Consider the following 21,890-nt stretch of genomic DNA (forward strand, 5'->3'; position numbering starts at 1 on the left):
ATCATTGGCACTGCGAGAATGACTCGATCGAGCGTGTAGCAAGTCGATCCCGAGATCTGCAAACCTTAGGCAAAGGACGGGCTACGAAGGGTACGCATCTTTTCACTGGGATTATAGATGATCTAGAGAAAATTACAAGGTAGGATATCGTATCCATGGTATGTTTTTGCTCGATGGTGAAACATATAAACCAGTCCAACATTCTCCCACCGGAGATATAGTACAATGCCTTGATACGGGCGCCTGGCGACCACGAATCCACTTCAGTCTCCGGACCGTATGGCGCAGTTTGCAGGTGAGGCTGATCTCGACCATGGACAGCCCCCTTAGCTACCAATTTAGGCCCCCAAGATTCGAACCCAAACTTTCAGGTGTGGCGGTGCAAACCGTTTGGAAGGCCACGCACGCCAAGGGCCCGCTAAACCCTACAGCCCCAAGTCGCCTTATCGCGCGTCTAGAACTGAAGATCCCTTTTTTCGCCCTCTACTTCCCTATATTTGCTCTTCTCGCTCCGGTACGTTCATGTTTCCAATCGTGTTTCCAATCCGATCTCGAAGTTCTCGATCCTCGAAGATTCCTGGTGGATTCCTCTCCCCTCTCTCCCGCGATAGGCGTGAGCCGCCCGCTCACCCCCGCCTAGTGCAGGCTGAGATCTGTCGTTTTTCAGCTCGCTGACCTTCCCTGATAGCTTCCGACTCTACTCTCCTCCGTGCGATTTCAATCCCAATTCATATCTCTTGCTCTTCTTTTCGACCCGCCCTTCTCTCCGTTGCGGGGTTCACCAGCCCACTTTTGCTACCTGACGGGTCACCTCTGTCCATTCACACCCATCGCATACCTAGTCCGGTCGTCTAGGGCGTCTGCAGCCCTATTCCCACATCATGAGTTGTGAGTCAATTTGTTTCGCTATGATTTGAGCTCTTTGGCCCCTGCCCTGTGACGCGCACCCGTTGGCTCCTTCTCGGCCTCAGCTTCTTTCACATGCCTGCCCTTCAAATTCTTGGGGGTCAGGATCGGGATGTTGCTATTCGCCCTCGCTCTTTCTGTCGGAAGCTATATTGCCGATTGTATCGTCACTTGCTTTGCGTTCTGGTGTGATGGTCTGGTTCCAATGCCTGTACTCCCCTTGAATCAGCCCATGTCGCTGCTTTGGTCGCGTATTGCGTGCGCTTGTGCTCCCGATTATAATTGCCAACGCTGACTCTTGTTTCCTCAGTCGCGAACATGCTTAACAAGCTGTCTGGACAGCCAGAGAGCTACGAGAAGAAGTACGAACCCTCCGCCCGACCTTGACTTTCTATGCGCTAAGACATATACTCCCAACAGGGCCATGTACAAGTTTGGACGCACGCTCGGTGCGGGCACATATGGCATCGTCCGTGAGGCCGAGTCCCAGGACGGTAAGAAGGTTGCGGTCAAGATTATCCTCAAGAAGAACGTCCGCGGAAATGAGGGCATGGTCTACGACGAGCTGGAAATGCTGCAGAAGCTTCAACACCCTCACATTGTCTCCTTTGTCGACTGGTTTGAGTCCAAGGTGAGCATTTGCCAAAACGCCGCGGCAGGATTGTATCTAACGGCGCTTTAGGACAAATTCTACATCGTCACACAACTAGCCACAGGCGGCGAGTTATTCGACCGGATTTGCGACTACGGCAAGTTCACGGAGAAAGACGCGTCGCAGACCATCCGTCAAGTACTGGATGCCGTCAACTATCTGCACAAGAAAAACATCGTCCACCGAGGTACGTTTCTTTCGCCGTACGGGCACATTCTGCCAACTTGCTGATGTACCCGAAGACTTGAAGCCTGAGAACCTTCTTTACCTCACGCGTGCCGCCGACTCCCAGCTGGTCTTGGCAGATTTCGGTATCGCGAAGATGCTGGAGAGCCCCTCAGAACAGCTCACTAGCATGGCAGGCTCGTTCGGCTACGCTGCGCCCGAAGTCATGCTCAAGAAGGGTCACGGCAAGGCTGTCGACATGTGGTCGCTCGGCGTCATCACCTACACCCTTCTGTGTGGTTACTCACCCTTCCGCTCCGAGAACCTAACCGACCTGATCGAGGAATGTCGGGCGGGCCGCATCATCTTCCACGAGCGCTACTGGAAGGGCGTCTCCCAGGACGCCAAGGACTTCATTCTTACCCTCCTGGACCCCAACCCCAGCAAACGTGTGACCTCTGAAGAAGCTCTGAAACACGTGTGGCTGACTGGTACTACCGCCAGCGACCTCGATCTGCTGCCCGAGATTCGCGCCTACATTGCTCGTGCTCGTCTCCGCCGTGGTATCGAGATCGTCAAGCTGGCCAACCGCATTGAAGCTCTCAAGATACACGAGGAAGAGGTCGACGAGGGCGAGGAAGATATCCCCAGCCCCATGAACATTGGCGACTCTAATGACGGAGATGCCGCAGCTCCGGCTGCGGCTGGTGGCGACTCCAGCCCCGACGGCACCAGAAAGAAGCGCAGTCTCAGCAAGATTGCCCGCGGTGCTATCTTCCGCGAAGTTGTCTTGGCCAAGGTGCGCGAGGTCAAGGAGAATGAGGAGCGTGAAAAGGTTGAGCGTGAGGCACGCGAGAAAGCTGCCCATGCTTAATTTCCTGCGTATGTCCCCCCTTTCGCACGTATGCTGCGTTATGTCCTGTAATTTGCCATCGTTCTGCATATAGTCGTGTGATTCCCCATTGTCAGTACAGTCTGCACATAGTCAGTTGGAAATGATATCCGCCTAGGGGGTGTCTTGAGAATGTTGAATTCTTTCGCAGTAAGCAACTACCACAGCAAAGAAGGATCGTAATTCGATCGCTTTTCGTCCTCAGCCCTCTAGGGAACATCTGAAAAGTCGAGGTGTATAGCGAATGAAAAGCGACGGCGATCAAGTATAGAGTGGGCTGTCACGTGCAGCACAATCTTATCTCCCCCGCTTGTCACCCAACGAGTTCTTTCTTTGTACCACTTCGTCTGTACCTCTATCTGAAATTCTTCCGAGCTTCCTACGCCCGAGGGTGCACCGGAAAGCGGAAGGTCCCGCCTCTGCTCTAGCTCGGTATCGCGCCCGATCGTTCCGCACGACTCCACCTAAGCTCCCGGTGTCTGACCCGCTTCAACACTTGTCCTTGACAAGACCCGACTTGACCGTGACCATGTTCGCCAGCAAGCGTTTGGGCAAGGTAAGCTCTTCGTTTCTTGCACCCCGTGTGATTTCAGAAAGCCCCCCACCCAGGTACAGATCTGTTAACCCTTTTATCACTTGCAGGAGCTCATGAAGGTACGACCTTCCCCGCATTTCTTCATATCGAGCCCGGTTTCTACTCTACGCATCTTTTCACAAGACATACCTCGAAGGACTGGCGAAATGATATTTGCATAGCAAATAATCTGACATTTCGCATTTCCAGATGAAAGAGCACACCCCACCGGGAATCTCAATCGCCAAGTCAGACAACCTGGAGGAATGGCAAATGGACATTAAAGTCCTAGATAACAACCCTCTGTACAAGGACCAGACATATCGGTTGAAATTCTCCTTCAGCAACAAATATCCAATCGGTAAGAGTCGTTCCTTTCGTCACCTTTGATTTCCCCTTTGCTAATAATCACAGAACCCCCCGAAGTCCAGTTCATCGAGTTGCCAGTTTCCTCCGATACACCGCGACCCATTCCGATGCATCCACATATCTATAGCAACGGCATCATCTGCCTGGACCTTCTCAGCTCTTCCGGCTGGTCCCCGGTGCAGACTTGCGAGAGCGTCTGTATGAGTATTCAGAGCATGTTGACAGCCAACTCGCGGAACGAGCGACCTCCCGGTGACAGTGAATTCGTCGCATATAATCGCCGCCGTATTAGAGATATCCCCTTTGTTTACGAGGACGACAACGTATGAAGGGAAACACCCTGGGGCAATTTTGAGTTCCCCGATGACGGCGGGGTTTGAAGGCTATATTGTGACTCCCTTTGAGCCGAATTCTTCTGATACTTGGAGCGAGGGAAGTCAACCGGGTAACGGTGATAGTGGCTGGCCTACTTGCCCATTTCAGACTTTGCTTCTTGTATTCATGCATTATTTCTGGCGCTGGTTTGCGGTTTTCATTCGGGCTCGGTTTGCAAGGGGGTTGATGGGCGTCATGGCGTTAGAGAGCACGATCCCACACCGTGCAATGCAATCCAGCAATAGTGATGAGATGTGATACCCATCCTAGTAATTGTAAGATGCTAAGTGATGCATGAATTCACCAAGTTTCCTAATATTAGCCCCTGGCTTCATCCAGTTTCGCAATTAGGAGTCTCCCTTCGACATAGTGCAGCCATCTTTTGCAAAGGGAATGTATTAGTATACGCAAGTAAGCCGTTGGCGCCAATAACCTCCGTTGTGGAAAGCAGTTCCCCACGACATGATTTGCCAGATCGCTTCGATTTCCAAACGGAGAAGACCCGGTGTTGCTGGTGGGTCCGTCCCCAAATCAACTCGAGCACCTCGTATATAGAGAATCAAACTCCCTGGAATTAGAGAGATGTACTTGGCCATCTTCCACTCACCAGGATGTCTTTGGCTCCAATTGACCTGTTCAAAGGATGGCCAGCCACGCATCTCCTTCCAATCAACCGCTTCAAGGAAGCCGCCACCAAGAAACTATCCGATAAATCGATCCTGGAAGAGGCTTTCGGTTATGGACCCGACGAAGGACATTTCCCTCTTCGTCAGAATATAGCCAAATGGCTGTCAGATTTCTATGCGCCTGCGCAACCTATTGAGGCAGAGCGGATCTGTATTACCGGCGGCGCGAGTCAGAATTTGGCTAGTATTTTGCAGGTCTTTACCGATCCCTTGCGAACCGAACGTATCTGGCTCCCGGTGCCGACTTATCATCTCGTGTATCGAATATTTGAAGATTCCGGGTTCCATGGGCGGATGGGCGGTGTTCCGGAGGATGAATCGGGTATGGATGTCGATGCTCTTGAGGAGGCCCTGGAGAGGTTCGAGAGTAGCCATGCAAATGAAAGCTCATCGGGTCACTATGTATGTCCACATGCTATCTCTTGGGGGATTCTGCTAATTATTGAAGACTGCTAAGCCACACATGGAGTACAGGAAGATCTACACGCATGTCATCTACTGTGTTCCCAGCTTTTCAAATCCCTCGGGGACGGTCATGTCAATCAAACGACGCGAGTCACTGGTCAGAATTGCTCGAAAGTACAATGCTCTCATCATAAGTGACGATGTGTACGACTTTCTCTGCTGGACTCCTGGGTCTAGCACCGGAACCATTGGGGAGTCTCTGAAACGTTTTGTCGATATCGACCGCACTCTCGATAATGGGCCTCACGATCGTTTTGGCAACGCCGTGAGCAATGGATCATTCAGTAAGCTCATTGGTCCTGGCTGCCGAGTCGGTTGGGCTGAAGGAACCGCGAGCTTTGTCTACGGGCTGTCTCAAGCGTAAGTGAGAGATTTACATTCCATGCAGTTTTCCTCGGCAAAGCTAACCGTTACCTATTCAGTGGTCAAACTCGATCTGGCGGTGCTCCTTCGCAGTTGATGTCCACTTTTATCAACGAGCTCCTTGAGAGCGGATTCGTGCAGCAGTATGTCACAACAGAGCTCATTCCCCAAGGCCGTCGGCGGTATACCACGATGTCGTCCGCCGTCAGCGAGTTTTTGGTTCCTCTCGGTGTCACCTTCTCACCGGATCATGAGAAAGGCGCCATGGCCGGGGGTTACTATATTTGGCTCAATCTTTCTGAGCCACTCACTGCTGCTGAAATATGCCAAAATGCAGAGAAAACGCAAAACCTTGTAGTAGGGAGCGGTGACATCTTCATAGTCCCGGGTTGCTTGGCACCTGGGAGCGTGCATCGGGGTTTAAGACTGTGTTTCATGTGGGAAGATAGTGAACGACTGGTTGAGGGTGTGAAGAGACTGGCGGTTGTTATCAAAGCAGTGCAAGATGGGGGCCATGTATAGCTAACTAAAGACTCGGTGTCCAAGTTCCCCTTTACTATAACCTAACCTGAATAGGCTGTGTCGGTCTGTATCGTGGGAATCTTTTATACGTCATGAACAAGTCTCCTGGTATTTTATCGTGATAAAGCGTAGAGCCACTTGGGACGACCATGGGAAGCCGGTGTGGGGCGCAACTACTCCAACTTCCAAAGTTGGCAAGGGAAGCGATCTAACCAATCGCCTGGATCTATCGGGACAGGAAAGAAAACGAGGGGACATATAAGGTGCCATCGTAATCTCCCTGAATTACATCTTTACATCTTCTCATCTTGCTGTTCTTTGTCCAAATTCTTTCACTTGCCTATCCAACGCATCCAAAATGGTTAAAGTCAACGAATTCGCTGTGGAGCGGGTGAGTACCATAGTCTGATACCTTAGTCTAAAATCCGAGCATCCTTAACTCATCCTCATCCAGTGGATGGATCTCTACGAGAACGATGCCAAATACAATCTCGCAGAGACATGTTGTGCCTCAGTCTCTCTGAACGACTTGCGAACTTTCTCGGGCCAACAAGCAGAGATCATAGACTATTCTCAAAAGCAGGTCTACGGAGCAATTCGAGGCTCCAAAGATCTGAGGAGCAATATTGCAAAGCTCTACTCAACCGACAACCATGGTTCGGTTTCTGCAGACAACATACTCGTCACGAACGGAGCAATCCAGGCCAACTTCCTCGCTCTTTACACGAACGTCGGTCGTGGGGACCATGTTATCTGCCATTATCCGACGTATCAGCAACTTTACTCTGTTCCTGAGTCTCTTGGTGCCGAGGTCAGCTTGTGGAAGACTTCGCCGGAAACCGGTTGGCAGCTTGACTTGGCAGAGCTGAAGTCGTTGATCAGGCCGAATACGAAGTTGATTATTATCAAGTAAGGGTGCTTATCTCCGTCATTCTTGAGCTCCAATACTAATTCAGGTATAGCAATCCTCAGAATCCTACTGGCGCTGTACTTTACCGTGAGGCGTTGCAGGAAATTGTCGATATTGCGCGTCAGCACGATATAATCATCCATTGCGATGAGGTCTATCGACCACTCTTCCACTCGCTTCAAGCAGAGATCCCGCACTCTATCTTAGACTTCGGCTACGACAAGGTAATCGCCACGGGATCCATGTCCAAAGCTTTCAGCCTAGCGGGTATCCGACTGGGCTGGATAGCTTCAAAGAATCCCGAGATCATCGAGTCCTGCGCCTCTGTGCGCGACTACACTCTGATCTCAGTTGGTCAGTTAGATGACAGCGTGGCCGCATATGCACTGTCCAGCCCTTGTGTAGACAACTTGCTACAGCGCAACCTTCACCTTGCCAAACAGAATCTTGATGTTCTGGAGGCCTTTGTGCGGGAGTTTGACTGGGCTGTGACATGGGTGCGACCGCAAGCTGGAACGACGGCATTTCTCAAATTCGTTAAGGATGGACGTCTTGTTAATGATGTCCTGTTTTGTCAACAACTTTTCGATGCATACGGGGTGATGCTGGTACCAGGAAGTCAGTGTTTTGGTGATGGACACGATTACAAGGGATTTGTACGGGTTGGCTATGCCCCCGAGCGCCAGGTCATGGTGGATGGTCTTGAGGCCCTCAAGAGGTTCATGAAGAATGGATTTGAGGGGGTTCCAACTATGAGTTGAAGAGATCGATCTTTCCACATTATAGCACTTGGCAAGTTTTCTAGGTTCATTATCATAGTCATCATTATGCACGGGCTAAAAGAGAACCAGCTCACATCCCAGCTGTGCAAAATAGGCATCCCACGGCAATGGACTATTTGATGTCCAGAACTTGTGTATCTGTTCCCAAGCTCGCGTGAAGTTGCCCATCCCGAAACTCTGCATGTTCTTCATCCGCTCCTGTATCACATCGCGCTCGCTGCGATCATCCGTTTCACAGCCGGCACTAAATATAGGCCAGAGGACAAGAACATTCAATGACGAAAAGGGTGCAATCTTCCCGATGGCGTCGAGAATATTTTCGACGTCCGTTCTGACCTTGATGTCATGTTTTGGAAGCATTAGAACACGGCGGTGGAGGTGAAGCAAAGCTGAATGGACAAAAGCATGGTGGGTGCTTCGCAGCTCAGCTGAAGTAACACCACCGTGACGCGATATGGTATCTGGGACAAATCTGTCCGCCAACGAGAGAAGCTTCATTTCGAGTGAAGTCAAGTCGTCCAGGACGGCATCATTGGCCTGGTCAAGATTTCGGCGACGAACAAGCTGCGAAATTTGGGCCATGATCGGAACCAGCTCCAAGGAATAGCCACAAATCTCATCGATATTACCATTCGGTAGATCCGAAGCTCCATCCAACCCCCCACTCTCGGGACCATGGAGACACACCCCATCAAGTCCGGACAAAGCGGCCAGGATATCCATCGATCGAAACCATTTCACAAGACATTTGACTAAAGGGTCCTTCATGGCCGAGGACCGCTTCTCCTTCTCCAGAAAGGTGACCAGAAGCTGGAGTACTCCTCGGAGATGAGTTCGCCATGCATGCATGTTTCCATTACAGACATCATTTGTGCACAGAGCCATGGCCGTAGTGACTGTTTGTGCCGTCAGTGCCTGGTCGGTATCACAGAGTGATGTTCGCAGGCTAGATATAGCCAAATTTGTATATTTCAGGCAGGTCACCTTCGGCCTTGGACCTGAGTCTTGCATGAGGCGACTATGATGGCTGCACGCGGAGGCCAAAAGCGCGTATAGAAGATGTGGGGTCTCCAGGGCAGCACTAATCACTCTTTGTAAGAAGAACTCTGGAGCAGCTGGAAATAGCATGTTGGCTGTCTGGGTGCTAAAGATATGCATGAGAAATTTGGATTCCTCGGAGACCAGGAATGGTGAAGTATTAAACTGAGGTTGATGCACCAAAGCATTTAGGTCCACGGATAGTTTTAGAACACCTGCACTGATAGAGTGCTCCGAGGTTCGGGCTGGGACCCTTGGTGTTGAATATGGTTGGGCAATGATGCTCAGGTTGTAAGAACACTCCTTGGGAAATCGCTTGCAGCGCGAACATACCGGCTTCTGCAAGTCGCACTAAAAATAAAGTGTCAGGTCTCGTCCCATATTAGTATATGAAAGGAGACATACTCTGACTTTCTTCCTGCGGCACTCTGTGCAACCATCACGCCTCCTGCTGCGGATCGGGAAGGAATCTGATCCTTCAAGAGATGATCGATTCGTTGGGCGCATTGACATCCTTGGAGTATGCGCGAGCCCTCCGAGGATGATCTCCTGCAGGTGCAGCAAATGTGCGACACTGCGAGTCGCTCAAGTATTGAATGAAAAGTCACAAGTCAATGGGATCCGATTCGCCACTTCGTCCGAGGATCCACCGCTGAACCCCAATGCAGGCATTTATGCGATCCAGCCAACCACAGTCTATAATTCGAGCTGCACAAATGCTCTGATGTGAACTAATATGAACTCCTTTTCTAATCGTTTACGCCAGGTTAACCTGGCCCTAGCACTTTCGGGATACTTATACTACCAAGACTATAACGGATTAAAACGAATGTCTCAGAAGAATCGGATGTTCACTATACACAGGGCTTATGAGAGGCAAAGAAAAAGACAAAGGAGAACGACAGGACATAATAGAACAACGCCATGAGAAGAAAACATGGAGAATTTGGTACACCCGGAGACCAGAGTTGAGATCTAGGGTTATCACGTAGAGGGGTCATGGTATCCCCTCCCCCTGATTTTAAACCACCAAAATGGCACCCAGGCCGTCTATAAAGTGGCCATTTCAAGGCTTTCTTCATTTTTTTTCGGGCTTTTTATTATTGCGTTGTAGAGGTGCTTTTACCGGTCGACCTCACCGAACACCAAATCCATGGTACCTAGAGAAAAGAAACGTTAGCGATGTCAGGTGTCGCAGAGCATGGAAATACTCACCGATGATAGCGACGGCGTCAGCGAGAAGGTGACCACGAGAAACCTGGTCGAAACCGCCCAAGTGGGCGAAACCAGGAGCACGGATCTTGCAGCGGTAAGGACGCTCGCTGCCGTCACTGACCAGGTACACACCCATCTCACCCTTGGGAGCCTCAATGGCAGAATAAGTCTCACCCGGGGGCACGGAGTAACCCTTGGTGAAAAGAAGGAAGTGGTGGATCAAAGCCTCCATGTTCTCCTTCATGGCGGCACGGGGAGGGGGGAGATCTTGTAGTCCTCGACGCGGACGGGGCCGGCGGGCATCTTGTTCAGACACTGGTGGACGATGCGGAGGGACTGGCGGAACTCCTCCATACGGCAGAGGTAACGGTCGTAGCAGTCACCGTTGACACCAACGGGGACGTCGAACTCGACCTGGTCGTAGGCGTCATAGGGCTGCGACTTGCGGATATCCCATGGGACACCGGAGCCACGAAGCATGACACCGGTGAAACTCATGTTCAGGGCATCAGTGGCGTTGACCACTCCAACGCCCTGGGTTCTGGCCTTCCAGATACGGTTATCTGTGAGCAACTCCTCGGTCTCGTCGATACGGTCACCGAACTGGGTGGCCCACTGGTAGATGTCGTCCAGCAGACCAATGGGGATATCCTGGGAGACACCACCAGGGCGGACGTAGGCGGCGTGGAGACGAGCACCGGAGACGCGCTCGTAGAATTCCTGTACGGCGAACAATGGGTCAGTATAATTCACAATTGCTGTTTTGCGCACTCTTTTCTAGCGTCCATTGGATTGCCGGGTACTCACCATGAGCTTCTCACGCTCCTCGAAACCCCACAGGAAGGGAGTCAGAGCTCCAACATCCATTGCGTGGGAAAGGACGGACATGAGGTGGTTCAGGATACGGGTCAACTCGCCGAACAGGGTGCGGATCCACTTGGCACGGTCGGGGATCTCGACGTTCAGGAGCTTCTCGACGGCCAGCGAAAAGCACTGCTCGTTGGTCATCATGGAAACATAGTCCAGACGATCGAAGTAAGGCAGGGCCTGCATGTAGGTCTTGTACTCGATCAACTTCTCGGTACCACGGTGAAGCAGACCGACGTGGGGATCGGCGCGAACGATTTCCTCGCCATTGAGCTCCAGAATCAGACGAAGCACACCGTGAGCAGCCGGATGCTGGGGACCGAAGTTAACGGTGTAGTGACGAATCTTGCGGTCAATGCCTTCGGCCTCGGATTCGAGGGCAGCGGCTTCCTGAGCGGCCGTGGTGGCCGGCTTGTTGGCAAGGTGGCTGAAGGACGGGTCGGTCGGAATCAATCGAGTGGCCTGGTAGCTGGCGGCATCGGCATTGCTGCGGGGGACAGTGGTCGCTATGGAACGGGAACGAGGCACGGATGTGTTGAGAAAGGCGGAGGGGCGGAGACAGAGCCTTTTGGGCGAATTGCCCGCCAGGCGAGCGAAAGAGGCTGCCATGGAGACGGGTGAGAGGAGAGGTCCAAGGAGAAGGAAGGAGGATAGAACCTCAGTCCAGGCGCATTCAATTGGAGGAAGGTGGGTGGGCTCTCGGCGGGAAAGGGTAGCCTGCTTCGAAGGCGAAGATGAAGTCGCGCTCCATTTTGGCAGCAGTCACGTGCTCGAGCTGCCGGGTCGCCAGGTCATCAGCGGATTTGTGATTGGCTGAAATGGTCGTCTATAGTGTGCACATTGATACGGAGCTATGCTGTTTTTGGTTTAGTTCCACCACAATCTGTGCTCTGTTCCCGCACTACTCGGTCACAGAATAGAGGACCTCTTCTGCCTCAGGCGCCCAGAAAATACTTCGAGAAATTATTCTTATCGCCGATCCTCTTCAACCTTCCACCTTCCACCTTTTACCCCCAGTCAGCCCACCATGGCACCTCTTGTTCCGTCGCAGGAGGAGCTGCAGCGTCGCCGTGTAGGTCTATACGGCTTTTTCCGGAATGTTCTTCACTGACCGATCGCAGATTATTGGCATCAACCCAGAAACTGTCACAAACATCCCCTCCACGGATTTCCCCGGCCATTGGCCCGGAGAGTCGCACGCATGGGCGCTGGATGGTTTCAAGAAGGTATGGACCTGTCATAATACAAATTGAGCCCCAAAAAGCGCCCCATTCTCACAGCTAGCAACAGAACTTCAAAGTCGAGTACCACCGCAATGACCCGTACGAAGCCTCTTTCTCGCTGATCGGCCTGGACGCCGCGGTCGCGAATGCCTTCCGCCGCATCCTCATGGCTGAGATCCCGACTCTTGCCATCGAATATGTCTTCGTTCACAACAACACTTCCGTCATCCAAGATGAAGTGCTTGCGCAGCGTCTGGGACTGATCCCGCTCAAAGGTTCTGTGGAGGGCATCAACTGGATGCACTGGTTCCGCAAACCGTCCGAGGACGAGGAAGGCTCCAGCGCAGAAGGCCCCAGCGATTATAACACCATTGTTCTGCACCTCGACGTCGAATGCACCAAAAACCCCAATGCCGACGAGGATGAGCAGGACCCGCGCAAGCTGTACAACAACGCTCACGTCTATGCCAAGGACATTTCGTTCCACCCCGTCGGTCGTCAGGAGCAGTTTTTCGTTGATGACGGTGCGATCCGCCCCGTGAACCCGGACATCCTCATCGCCAAGATGCGCCCCGGCCAGAAGATCGAGATGGAAATGCACTGTGTGAAAGGCATTGGTGCCGATCACGCCAAGTTCTCGCCCGTTGCGACCGCCACTTACCGTCTCTTACCGGATATCCAGATCGAGCGTCCCATCATTGGTGAGGATGCGAAGAAGTTCGTCAAGTGCTTCCCAAAGGGTGTCATTGGTCTTGAACCTGTTACTTCCGAGGAGGCTGCACGCAGCGGAAGCGGATATGAGGGCCATGCCGGTGAGCAGAAGGCTGTTGTGAAGGATGCCTTTAATGACACCGTCAGCCGTGAGTGCCTGCGCCATGAAGAGTTCCAGGGCAAGGTCAAGTTGGGCCGTGTTCGGGATCACTTCATCTTCAACATTGAGAGCACTGGCCAGTTTGAGAGCGACGTTCTCTTCCTGGAGGCTGTGAAGGTGATGAAGCTGAAGTGCGCCCGGTGGAAGCGTGGTCTGCATGATTTCATGGCGTAAAGCCATGGTTCCTTATATAATGCATTTGACTGGCGTTGGGATTTTTTGAGCTTCGTTTACGCTGTACATTTACGAAAAGTTCGGTCAAAAGTTGGCTTTACGAGGCCGGGGTCCGGATATTATATTTGTTGTTAGAGCAAAGAAGGCCGGCAGCTACCCTTGGAATACTGGGGAATAAAATGAAGCTATCATTCAAGTCATATCGTTGTAGGTCTTCTGCAAGTCCTATATAAGCTAAGGAATAATCAAATTCCTCAAATTCCTTAAGAGGTTAATGGATCTAGTACATAGTATATTAGCCATAATTCATTTTTTTAACAGATCTAATAAACCCTTGCCCAATCCTTAGGCAAACCACCATGTCGCATGTGCGACCTATTACCCAAGCATCCCCCAGGAAAAGGCAACAAACACCTCAGGAACTACGGCGCTAGAACCGGCCGCTAATTCACTGGCTCCTCCCCCCCCCCCAACCCAACTTTTACGTATTTAGTGCAGCGATACTAAGGCGAAGTAGCGATCCAAGTATGCCTTTCCAGCGCCGTCTTCTTCATTGGGGTGTGATCGTCCTGGGCTAAGCCTTATTCTCCACGGTCCCTGGGGCTGTGCGGGGGCTATGAGAGGCTCTGCGGAATTGTAATAGACGTGCCCCCTCCCCCCATGCAAACGCTTCATGGGCTTTTTTTTTAATCATGAAACAGGACGTTGGGAAATTTGGATGCGGCATGGATTGTCAAACTTATTCTCCGGTATCTTCTCATAGCAGAGCTTCCTCTGAAATCGCCCGTTCTCATGACGATGTGTGCCCTGAATCTCAACCATCCAAAAACAACGAGGAGACGGAAAATGATAGATCGACGGATGGCGCACTTACCCTCAAACGCTCATACTGGGTCTTGCTACTGGCATGCTTCTACGCAGCATTAGCCACGTCCTCGTGGACTGTTCTGTGCATTCTATCTAACCGGTCATTGAAGACTAAGGCATACGAGATCCCAAGGAACACGACCTCTTGGAATTACAGACCAGATACAGTAACCTATGCCTCCAATGAGAAACTGTATCAAAGGGCCTGAGTCGTCCAGTCTGTTGCTTCAATTTTGACTATTCCCCTGACGTCGGCTGTGTGTTCCGCCGCAGCGGTCGTGTTCGTCCAGCGCCATGGCAAAGCATCCAAAATGACCACGCGGCAGCTTCTCGTCCTTGCAGATAAAGGATGGACTGATACAGGTCTATACTGGCAACTTTTTCGAAGTCCAAAACGCTAGTGGACTCGCTATTGCAGCTCGTTTCTTTTAGTTGCTATTGCGCTCCATGTCATTGGAGGTCTTGTCTCACCTCTTCAAGCCTTACTTCTTTCCTCGAGGACGATCAAGGTCGTAGGAGACCTCTCTCATACGGAAATCTTCGACATCTTCACGGGCGGAAATGCGAGATGGGCCATAATAGATGGCATCACTACGAGCCCTTTGACACTAGATGATCTCTCAGGCAAGACTATTTCGGTGCTGAGCGCAGCCTCCGGAGCCAGGTACGATCAGCAGATCTGGCAGTCTACGAATACGAGCTGTCCAGCTGGCTAAGCACACTGCGACTCAAGGAAGACGTTAGCCAGTCTCTCTTCCATGTCCGATCCGTTTCTCTGCCCGTTGCCTATGGGATACAACACCGGAATCCTTCGTCGGTTTGCGCCTCGCTTAAACTCCAGCGCGGAAGTTACTTATATGCAGCCTTCGGACTTTCCCTCGAATTGCTCCGCGCCTAATTATGGCCTTCAAACTCAGTACAGTGGTGCCGGGTGGGGCGTAGAAGCCTGTGCTCCCGTCGGCTTTAAATGATTGACAAGTTCTACAAATCACCGTGAAAGACTACTCGAGATCGACAGGACTTCACCGAAGTACTCTACCTCAACGTGACTCTCAAGTGCGACGATCTCTATACCAAAATTTCACAGAGTGAATCAAGGGACTGGTGCTTTGGTACGACCCTCCTAGAAATCACAGCACGCATGAGGGCGGGCTGGTTTGAGCTACCAAACTACATAAACGCGGGAGTACCAGGCCCGCTGCAGGCCAAGGATCCAATCGGGCTAGATTACGGATCTGTAAAGCAAACGTACGTTTTCTGTCCAGATTTGCATGTGGTTAATCACTAATTGACTATTGTAGAAGGTACTCAAAGCGCGACCTCGTCTACGCAACCCTGAACGGAAACCTAGAGGCACTGCAAAACCCTGGCCCCCTCCTAATCATGGCATGGGCAATCTTCGCAGCACCCAGCTCCTACATGGCAACATGTACCATTGCATTGAACGACGCAGAGTTTATAAACCATACTGATGCAATCGATATCGACTTTTGTTCGCTGCCGCCTCTCTGGAACCTCCTATATAGGGACTTTACCCTTACTGTCGACCCGATCCAAACATGGTACCCGGGCACCAGGCGGGACTGGAGCTCCTTTGTCGACTGGTTGATGATTTTGAATAGCAAAAATGGAACCAAAATTTCGACGCTCAATAACGCGTTCACTGGCGGCCTGTTCCTTGCCAATGAAGTGTGGATGGAACGCGTCCAGAGTCAAACGGTGACCGTGTACTCGGATCCTGGACAGGATACGGTGATGCCGAATATATCCCTCGGTGGGATGGTTGTTATATCGACGTTGCTGGTTATATATCTTGTTGCACTGCTGTCGATCGCGACCTATGCGGCTGTCTTGCCAAGGTGGACGGAGTCGATGAATGGGTTTGCGATGATGAGGATTGGCTCGATTGCTGAAAAAGCTCCCCTGCTCGTCACATACCGAGAAGATGATATCTCTGCATTGGATGACACACCAGGATGGATTGGCGGCTCGCCAGTAGAAGATCAGCAAGAGGTAGAAGGCGAGAAGGATGCTTCTACCAGCGTAGCGACACTTCAGCTAGGTGCCTCATGCAGACTTCGGGCTAAGTAGAAATACACGTGTTATGCAGGGGATTGGGATGCTGTTGAGAGATATCGGAAGCTAGTTGAGGGCACTGAGAGGTTTGTGGAGGCAAACAGAGAGAGGCTACGGGCTTATATGGAGGCTCAAAACCGGACAAGGGAAGCAAGGGAGTGCCACTAAAGCCTAAGCCCAAGCACCCTCATACGGCAATCCCTATTATGTATCATGGTCTTGTCATTGAGATCATTGTTTATGAAGCCCACCATTTAATCTACACATATATGTATGATATTCACAGTCCTCTATACAGGCCTAAAAGCACTGATAGGTCTGAAGGGCACTCTTATCTTTATACTCCTATTATCCTCTAAGGTACAAAGGCGAAGAAACATGAGAGTAAAGTAATAATATATTAATGTATGTTTACTAGAGCATTCGCGAATATATAGTATAGCCACATTTAAGATCTTATTTAAGAAAAAGAAGGTCCTTATACTTTTCCATATTTAGTCTCTGTAAGTTATCCTAAACACTAAGAATATAGCTTATTCGCTAATCATCGATACTAGACTTTATTAATAATGCCTAATCACTTTAAATAACGTAGGAACTTACATAACCGAAGCTAACTAATAGCCTCCCCCGCCTCTATTTGTTGAAGATCACCTTGTACCGGAAGTCAATGGTGTAGGCCGGGTCACTCACAGCGACCTCTTCGCCATCTTCCAGCAGCTCATGCAGCTTGAGCTTCAGGTTGGGCCTAGTGTGCTCCTCCAGCTGGGGTGGGAAGCGCTGATAAAGAGTCTTCTCCTCAGTACGGAGACTGGGTTTTTTCAGCTGCGCTTCGGCCCTCTCGCCGAGACTGTCAATGAAGTCGCCCAGGGTCGAGTTCCGGTCCACGATCATCTTTCTAGCAAGATTGCCGCACACGGGACAATCGGGCTTCTTCTCCGCCTCGAATGTGTAAGTATAGACCCCCTCCTCGCCGGCATACATCATGTAGTTCTCGAGGTAAGGGTTACAGGAAGTGGCGATCTTCAGCACCTCGGAAGTCGTAGACGCAGCGATCACGGCATTGGTAGATGCGATTGCTGGAATAATATTCTTCACGACACCTTGAGTCATCTGGAAGGTCACACCGTGGATGTGGAACTGCTGTGCCCGCTCCATGGCGGTATTGTACACCCATGAGATATGTTCCATGTCATCGCTGTCAAAGGTATCATCCTTCCGCTTCTCCTGCCACGCGATCTGGTGAGCCCATTCAATGCAATGTTGAGGCTGGCGAGGAATAGTGGCAATGGTGCACAGCGGTACTGCGGGTCTAGGAGCATGCATGTCGAGTTGACACTCAATGCATGATGAGAGAGTGGGTAGAATCACACGGGCTTGACCTTTAAACCCTTTTTTATGGTCAGTTTCAGCAGTCCTTAGTAAAAAAGTCTGGTCGATAGATACCTTCGGTTCCGCCATCGATCAGAGGCTTCAGGCTCTCGGGGTTTTCCATGTCAACCATTCCGATCAGGGTCGAGTTAATCCAGCGACGAGCCTCAATGCTGTCAAGGCCGCAGATGACGATTTTGAACTGCATATAGTAGTCCTCGTCCTTATCTTGGATCTTGCCGACAAAGGGCGTGATTTTGACACCCTTGACCCGTCTTTCCACAAAGGCAGCAGCGACTTCGGCTTTGGGTTTGCCGATATCAGCTTGACGAAAGAGAAACTGTCGATTGAGATTGGAGATGTCAATAGTATCTGTCCATAGGTGTTAGAGATGCTCTGCGAAAGTAGCATGGAGGAAAGCATACCCATATCAATGACATGGATATCTTTGAATCCTGACAATGCAAGATTCTTCAAGATCTCACAGCCTAAGCCACCAGCTCCACTAAAGAACCGTTAGTTGCTGATCCGGAGTTGTAGGGACGACAATAACGGGTTGGCAAACATCACACTAGGTCCCCCGTTAGCACAAGTTGTGGGGCACATAATGAACGGGCTTACAGGATTTTTGAAGACTCCAACGCAGTGATCGTCTCTTCTCCTGGAATCCAGTCTTCATCGCAGTAGGGACCGGCATTGGTCAGGACCTTATGGAGGTGCTTCCTGGGTGATGTGAGTAAACAATGAGGACACGTGATCATCGGATTCATCGAACTCACCATCGGTTCTGTTGAGAATTCGCGTCTGTCACAATCATTTTGAATGAAGTATGGCTGTTTCAGCACGGCGATCTGCACAAATTGGTCTAGACGTCACCGCAAGTAGTCACCGCGTCCGAGATAAACTCCTGGAGAGCAGCAGAACCTCGACCGGGATAACTCTGATCTTGCCAATAGATAAATCTCGACGAATTATATTCTCGCAACACTCCGTGAACAAAGTGAAGCTGAGATGGAGGGGATGATGGAAGTCAACATGCGGCGTTCGTTTGGCGGGCAGGGTCCACGTGACCTGCCCCATACAAGCTCCGGCAACCTGGGAACAAAACTAAACTGCTCTTGCATGCCACCACTTTCGACATGGATGACCTTTTGACCGCGGTAAAAACCGTTAAGCGGGATTCCGGCTCCCCTTTGGTCGCTGCCGAGTCTCAAAGTCGCCATGACGGTCCCATGAGGCCCGCTCTCGATCTTAATCAAAATATATCATCAGAGCAAGCCATAGATGTGCTCAAGTCTCATCCATCACAAGAAGAGCTTTTAGCAGTTCTAGCTGCACTTGACCCATTCAATGCATCCAGAGAGATCCAAAGTATCGATATTCGAGTCCCGGGTCCTACAACCGCCCAGATCCTCCATGTTTTAGTCAGCACCATTGTGCCGGCGCATTGGGCATCACTGAATGCAAAGGAGAAGCAAGCGAAAGATACAAAGTCTCGTGCTGCTTTGTTAAGATGCCTCAGCAGCGTGGCTGGTATCGGTTCCCTTGTGGCCCAGCTCCGATCCCTCATCGCAACCGCTCGGGCTGCGGCCCTGCAGGCAGAAGGCTCGAGCAGCCCCATTATCATTCGAGACTTGTTGTCTGTGATTGCGGCTTTGTTAGAGCCAAAGGATTTTCTCTATCGTCTTTACACAGATACATCTTCTCTCTACGACAATCGGACTGGACAGCAAGTTGCCTGGAGAGAATTTGTCTCACTTGTGGCTGCTGGGAAAATTCTCTCGACGGCAGCGGAGGCATTTACAGTTTCCAAGGAGGCTGAATTCCCATCTTCGATCACTTGGGTAGGTGACGGCCCTCGGTATTCATCGTGGCTGGGCAGCAATATTGCCCACATGGTTTCGAAGCTCAAAGCAGAGAAAGAGGGAGATTGGAGCTCAGTCGCTTTTCTCGCGGGGAGAGCGCTAAGCCTGGGTTATTCTGGTATGTCCGCTCTTTTGTCATTATGATAAAATTCTAACATTCTTGTAGATCAATTAGTCCGAGAGATTTACTCGGGTCTACTCCTGGACCAGACATGCTTAGGGCAATTTGGGCGTCTTCTTGACAGCCTCAGACAGTCAGAGCAAATTTCCGTGGTTGAGGCTATCTTCCGTGATATTCAAAAACATTACTTTAAAGATGATTTTGCTGGTATATTTCGTTCGCCAGCCGAATCTCAGAGTGTCATCGCGGGAGTGGCGGCGCTATGCTCAGCTATTATTGGGGACCGTCCCTTCTTGAAGAGCCAGATTTCAGAATGGCTTTCAAAGAGCCAAGGAGGCTCCATCCAGACAATAGGATTACGCCGAGCTCTTTTGGCCACCTACAGTGATCGAAATGGTGAGTTTCCCGCGTATACGTAAAAGTTTCAAGCTAATTATCTACGCTAGATGAGCTCGGTTCTTTGCTCGTGCGCAGTCTAGAGCAGTTCGGAGACAAGTTCTGTATAAAACACGTTCCGAACGTCACACAGAACGGTGTGTGATCATGTAGCCTTGGTTTATGATTCAGCAGCTAACATGATACAGCCAATGCACAAGTTATCCTTCTGGCAGCAGGTCGTCTGAACCATCTTGATTCGAATCAATTGAATGACATAGGCCGCACAGGAGCTTTTCTCAATGCTGTCTCCAACCGAATCGCGGCATCTTCAACAAGAGCCCGATTCCTCGGCATGATTATTGGCACTGGAATGTCAGAGCTCATAGAAGAGCCCGGTAAGGCGATGAAATTCGACCTCGAAGAGATGCGAAGTGAAGAAGCGCTTTGGTATCTGAGTCTTATCAAAGTCTGCGATGAGCTTGGGTCGCCCGAGTCTATCAAGTCGTTGCAGAAGCAGTCGACTGCACAGCAACCCGCTCAAGAAGCTCGCCCTCATCAATCCAAGAAGCCAAAGGCGCGGTCCAGCCGTCCTCAAACGAGCAAGATTGTTGCCATCGAAGAGATCGTTGATAGTGGCGAGGAAACAGACGAGGACTTGGATCTCATTCCATATGAAAAACCTGACGATGACGCAGAGGATGACGATGAGGATCCTACTCTTGTCCAACGAAACAAGGCAACAGCGCCTGTGTAAGTACACATTTGTTTGCTGCATACATGTCTCTCTAACAGTTACTCAGATACATCCGTGACCTGATCATATATCTTCGAGACACTGAGAATATGGAGCGTCACCACCTCGCCATAACCACCGCCCCTTCTTTGATCCGACGCAAGATAGGATTCGGCACCGAACTTGCCGAGCAAATCGAGGAGCTAGCCCTCACCATCGTGGGCCTTCAAAATGACAATAATCATCCGCAATTCCACGAGTCTCGCCTTCAGAGTATGATTGCACTAATCGTCTCGCAGCCACTGAAGATGGGCCGCTGGTTTACTTCCATCTTCTTCGATGGGGACATCTCTCAAGTTCAACGATCTGCTGTCCTCACAGCTTTGGGTCTAAGTGCTCGTGAAGTCGCCGGGAATGGTGAAGCCGATGCCAAGGCATTGGGTCTACCGGATTTAAAGGACACTTCGTTCCCGTCCAAACGGCTATCGCCTGCGTTGGAATCTGTTTTCACGGGGGCTAACGAGTCTCCCATTGCAAAACTCACCAGAGAAATGTCGCGCACATCGCTTCAGCCACTCGCGGCCGATGCGGCGGACTCGCTCACCGGTCCCAACGTTTTGAAAGTGCGCACGTTCTCGTCACGCATGGAAGTCGAGAAGCAGCGCAAACAGCGTGAGGCTGAGAGGCAGAAGTCGACTGTGAAAGATCTGTACAAGGTGCTCGCCGAAGGGTTCTTTTATCCGCTTCAAGGCCGGTTCGAGATCATGATGCTGCAGTTCTCTTCGTACGTCTTTTCTCCACTTCCACGAATTCTACCGTACAGACGTGCTAACCGAGCTTGAAGATCATCCGCTCCCTCCTACAACCCTTTCTTCGTCCCCCATATCCTCACCCTTTTCCTCCAAACGCTCTCCCTCACCCTATCCACATCTGGACCTCATACACCTTACCTACCAGCCCTGACTCAAGCGACCCTCTCCTTGCTCCTCGCACTCCACACAAGCCCAGTATCAAGCGAACCGACCGTCACAGCAGCACTGTTGAATATTTTCCTCGCACTGGTGGACTTGAATATTGCCTCGGGTTCAAATGGCGAAGAACGACTCGTCACCGAGCATGCAACTCAAGTCATCGAGCTACGCGAGTGGGCTTCGGGTGTCTTCGACCGCATGCCAGCAGGCAAATCAACCCCTGGCGCCCCTACCGATCCACAGGATCAAGTGCGAACACTCGCTGCTGGCGTGATGGTTCGGCTTGGGGAGGTGATCGAGCGGTACCAGGGTCGGTTGATGGGCGTCAATTCCGGATTCAAATACTAGACCAAGAGCAGTGTTAGGTAGAACCATTATCTACGAAAATATACGAGTGTCACAATGCATCGAGATATGGTATCATGAATTACTACCTGAGTAAACGCTAGACCCGAGATA

General features: G+C 51.0%; 10 protein-coding genes across 10 annotated transcripts; 7 read left to right on the forward strand and 3 right to left on the reverse strand.

The window, feature by feature from the left end:
• Window positions 1-691: 691 nt before the first annotated feature.
• N7498_009614 (serine/threonine-protein kinase) lies at window positions 692-2,597 on the forward strand (the record flags this gene model as incomplete). The annotated part of the gene is made up of 5 exons (XM_058456670.1): window positions 692-888; window positions 1,217-1,268; window positions 1,327-1,537; window positions 1,589-1,745; window positions 1,801-2,597. Exons 1-5 carry the CDS (start codon window positions 882-884, stop codon window positions 2,595-2,597), a joined length of 1,224 nt encoding a protein of 407 aa, XP_058303569.1. The 5' UTR covers window positions 692-881.
• Window positions 2,598-3,144: 547 nt separating this feature from the next.
• On the forward strand, window positions 3,145-3,887 carry N7498_009615 (ubiquitin-conjugating enzyme E2; the record flags this gene model as incomplete). The annotated part of the gene is made up of 3 exons (XM_058456671.1): window positions 3,145-3,171; window positions 3,400-3,550; window positions 3,604-3,887. 3 exons carry the CDS (start codon window positions 3,145-3,147, stop codon window positions 3,885-3,887), a joined length of 462 nt encoding a protein of 153 aa, XP_058303570.1.
• A 657-nt stretch (window positions 3,888-4,544) lies between these two features.
• N7498_009616 (aminotransferase-like domain-containing protein) lies at window positions 4,545-5,969 on the forward strand (the record flags this gene model as incomplete). Its single annotated transcript, XM_058456672.1, has 3 exons — window positions 4,545-5,021; window positions 5,068-5,444; window positions 5,507-5,969. The coding sequence occupies 3 exons, from the start codon at window positions 4,545-4,547 to the stop codon at window positions 5,967-5,969; spliced, it is 1,317 nt and encodes a 438-aa protein (XP_058303571.1).
• A 358-nt stretch (window positions 5,970-6,327) lies between these two features.
• Window positions 6,328-7,640, forward strand: N7498_009617 (putative aminotransferase; the record flags this gene model as incomplete). Its single annotated transcript, XM_058456673.1, has 3 exons — window positions 6,328-6,360; window positions 6,424-6,878; window positions 6,932-7,640. The coding sequence occupies 3 exons, from the start codon at window positions 6,328-6,330 to the stop codon at window positions 7,638-7,640; spliced, it is 1,197 nt and encodes a 398-aa protein (XP_058303572.1).
• Window positions 7,641-7,715: 75 nt separating this feature from the next.
• Window positions 7,716-8,789, reverse strand: N7498_009618 (transcription factor domain-containing protein; the record flags this gene model as incomplete). Its single annotated transcript, XM_058456674.1, has 1 exon — window positions 7,716-8,789. The coding sequence occupies one exon, from the start codon at window positions 8,787-8,789 to the stop codon at window positions 7,716-7,718; it is 1,074 nt and encodes a 357-aa protein (XP_058303573.1).
• A 1,032-nt stretch (window positions 8,790-9,821) lies between these two features.
• On the reverse strand, window positions 9,822-11,390 carry N7498_009619 (NADH-quinone oxidoreductase subunit D; the record flags this gene model as incomplete). Its single annotated transcript, XM_058456675.1, has 4 exons — window positions 9,822-9,859; window positions 9,915-10,229; window positions 10,271-10,634; window positions 10,722-11,390. The coding sequence occupies 4 exons, from the start codon at window positions 11,388-11,390 to the stop codon at window positions 9,822-9,824; spliced, it is 1,386 nt and encodes a 461-aa protein (XP_058303574.1).
• A 418-nt stretch (window positions 11,391-11,808) lies between these two features.
• N7498_009620 (DNA-directed RNA polymerase core subunit RPC40) lies at window positions 11,809-13,049 on the forward strand (the record flags this gene model as incomplete). Its single annotated transcript, XM_058456676.1, has 3 exons — window positions 11,809-11,853; window positions 11,903-12,007; window positions 12,072-13,049. The coding sequence occupies 3 exons, from the start codon at window positions 11,809-11,811 to the stop codon at window positions 13,047-13,049; spliced, it is 1,128 nt and encodes a 375-aa protein (XP_058303575.1).
• A 1,178-nt stretch (window positions 13,050-14,227) lies between these two features.
• On the forward strand, window positions 14,228-16,007 carry N7498_009621 (uncharacterized protein; the record flags this gene model as incomplete). Its single annotated transcript, XM_058456677.1, has 5 exons — window positions 14,228-14,279; window positions 14,349-14,580; window positions 14,650-14,872; window positions 14,935-15,164; window positions 15,218-16,007. The coding sequence occupies 5 exons, from the start codon at window positions 14,228-14,230 to the stop codon at window positions 16,005-16,007; spliced, it is 1,527 nt and encodes a 508-aa protein (XP_058303576.1).
• Window positions 16,008-16,628: 621 nt separating this feature from the next.
• N7498_009622 (NEDD8-activating protein UBA3) lies at window positions 16,629-18,180 on the reverse strand (the record flags this gene model as incomplete). Its single annotated transcript, XM_058456678.1, has 5 exons — window positions 16,629-17,383; window positions 17,439-17,735; window positions 17,789-17,868; window positions 17,985-18,086; window positions 18,143-18,180. The coding sequence occupies 5 exons, from the start codon at window positions 18,178-18,180 to the stop codon at window positions 16,629-16,631; spliced, it is 1,272 nt and encodes a 423-aa protein (XP_058303577.1).
• A 322-nt stretch (window positions 18,181-18,502) lies between these two features.
• Window positions 18,503-21,779, forward strand: N7498_009623 (telomere length regulation TEL2 family protein; the record flags this gene model as incomplete). The annotated part of the gene is made up of 6 exons (XM_058456679.1): window positions 18,503-19,346; window positions 19,395-19,745; window positions 19,796-19,882; window positions 19,934-20,477; window positions 20,528-21,244; window positions 21,305-21,779. 6 exons carry the CDS (start codon window positions 18,503-18,505, stop codon window positions 21,777-21,779), a joined length of 3,018 nt encoding a protein of 1,005 aa, XP_058303578.1.
• Window positions 21,780-21,890: the final 111 nt, after the last annotated feature.

Source organism: Penicillium cinerascens, assembly GCF_028974065.1.
Source record: "Penicillium cinerascens strain IBT 15544 chromosome Unknown scaffold_4_segment0_segment1, whole genome shotgun sequence".
In the NCBI taxonomy this organism is placed as follows: domain Eukaryota; kingdom Fungi; phylum Ascomycota; class Eurotiomycetes; order Eurotiales; family Aspergillaceae; genus Penicillium; species Penicillium cinerascens.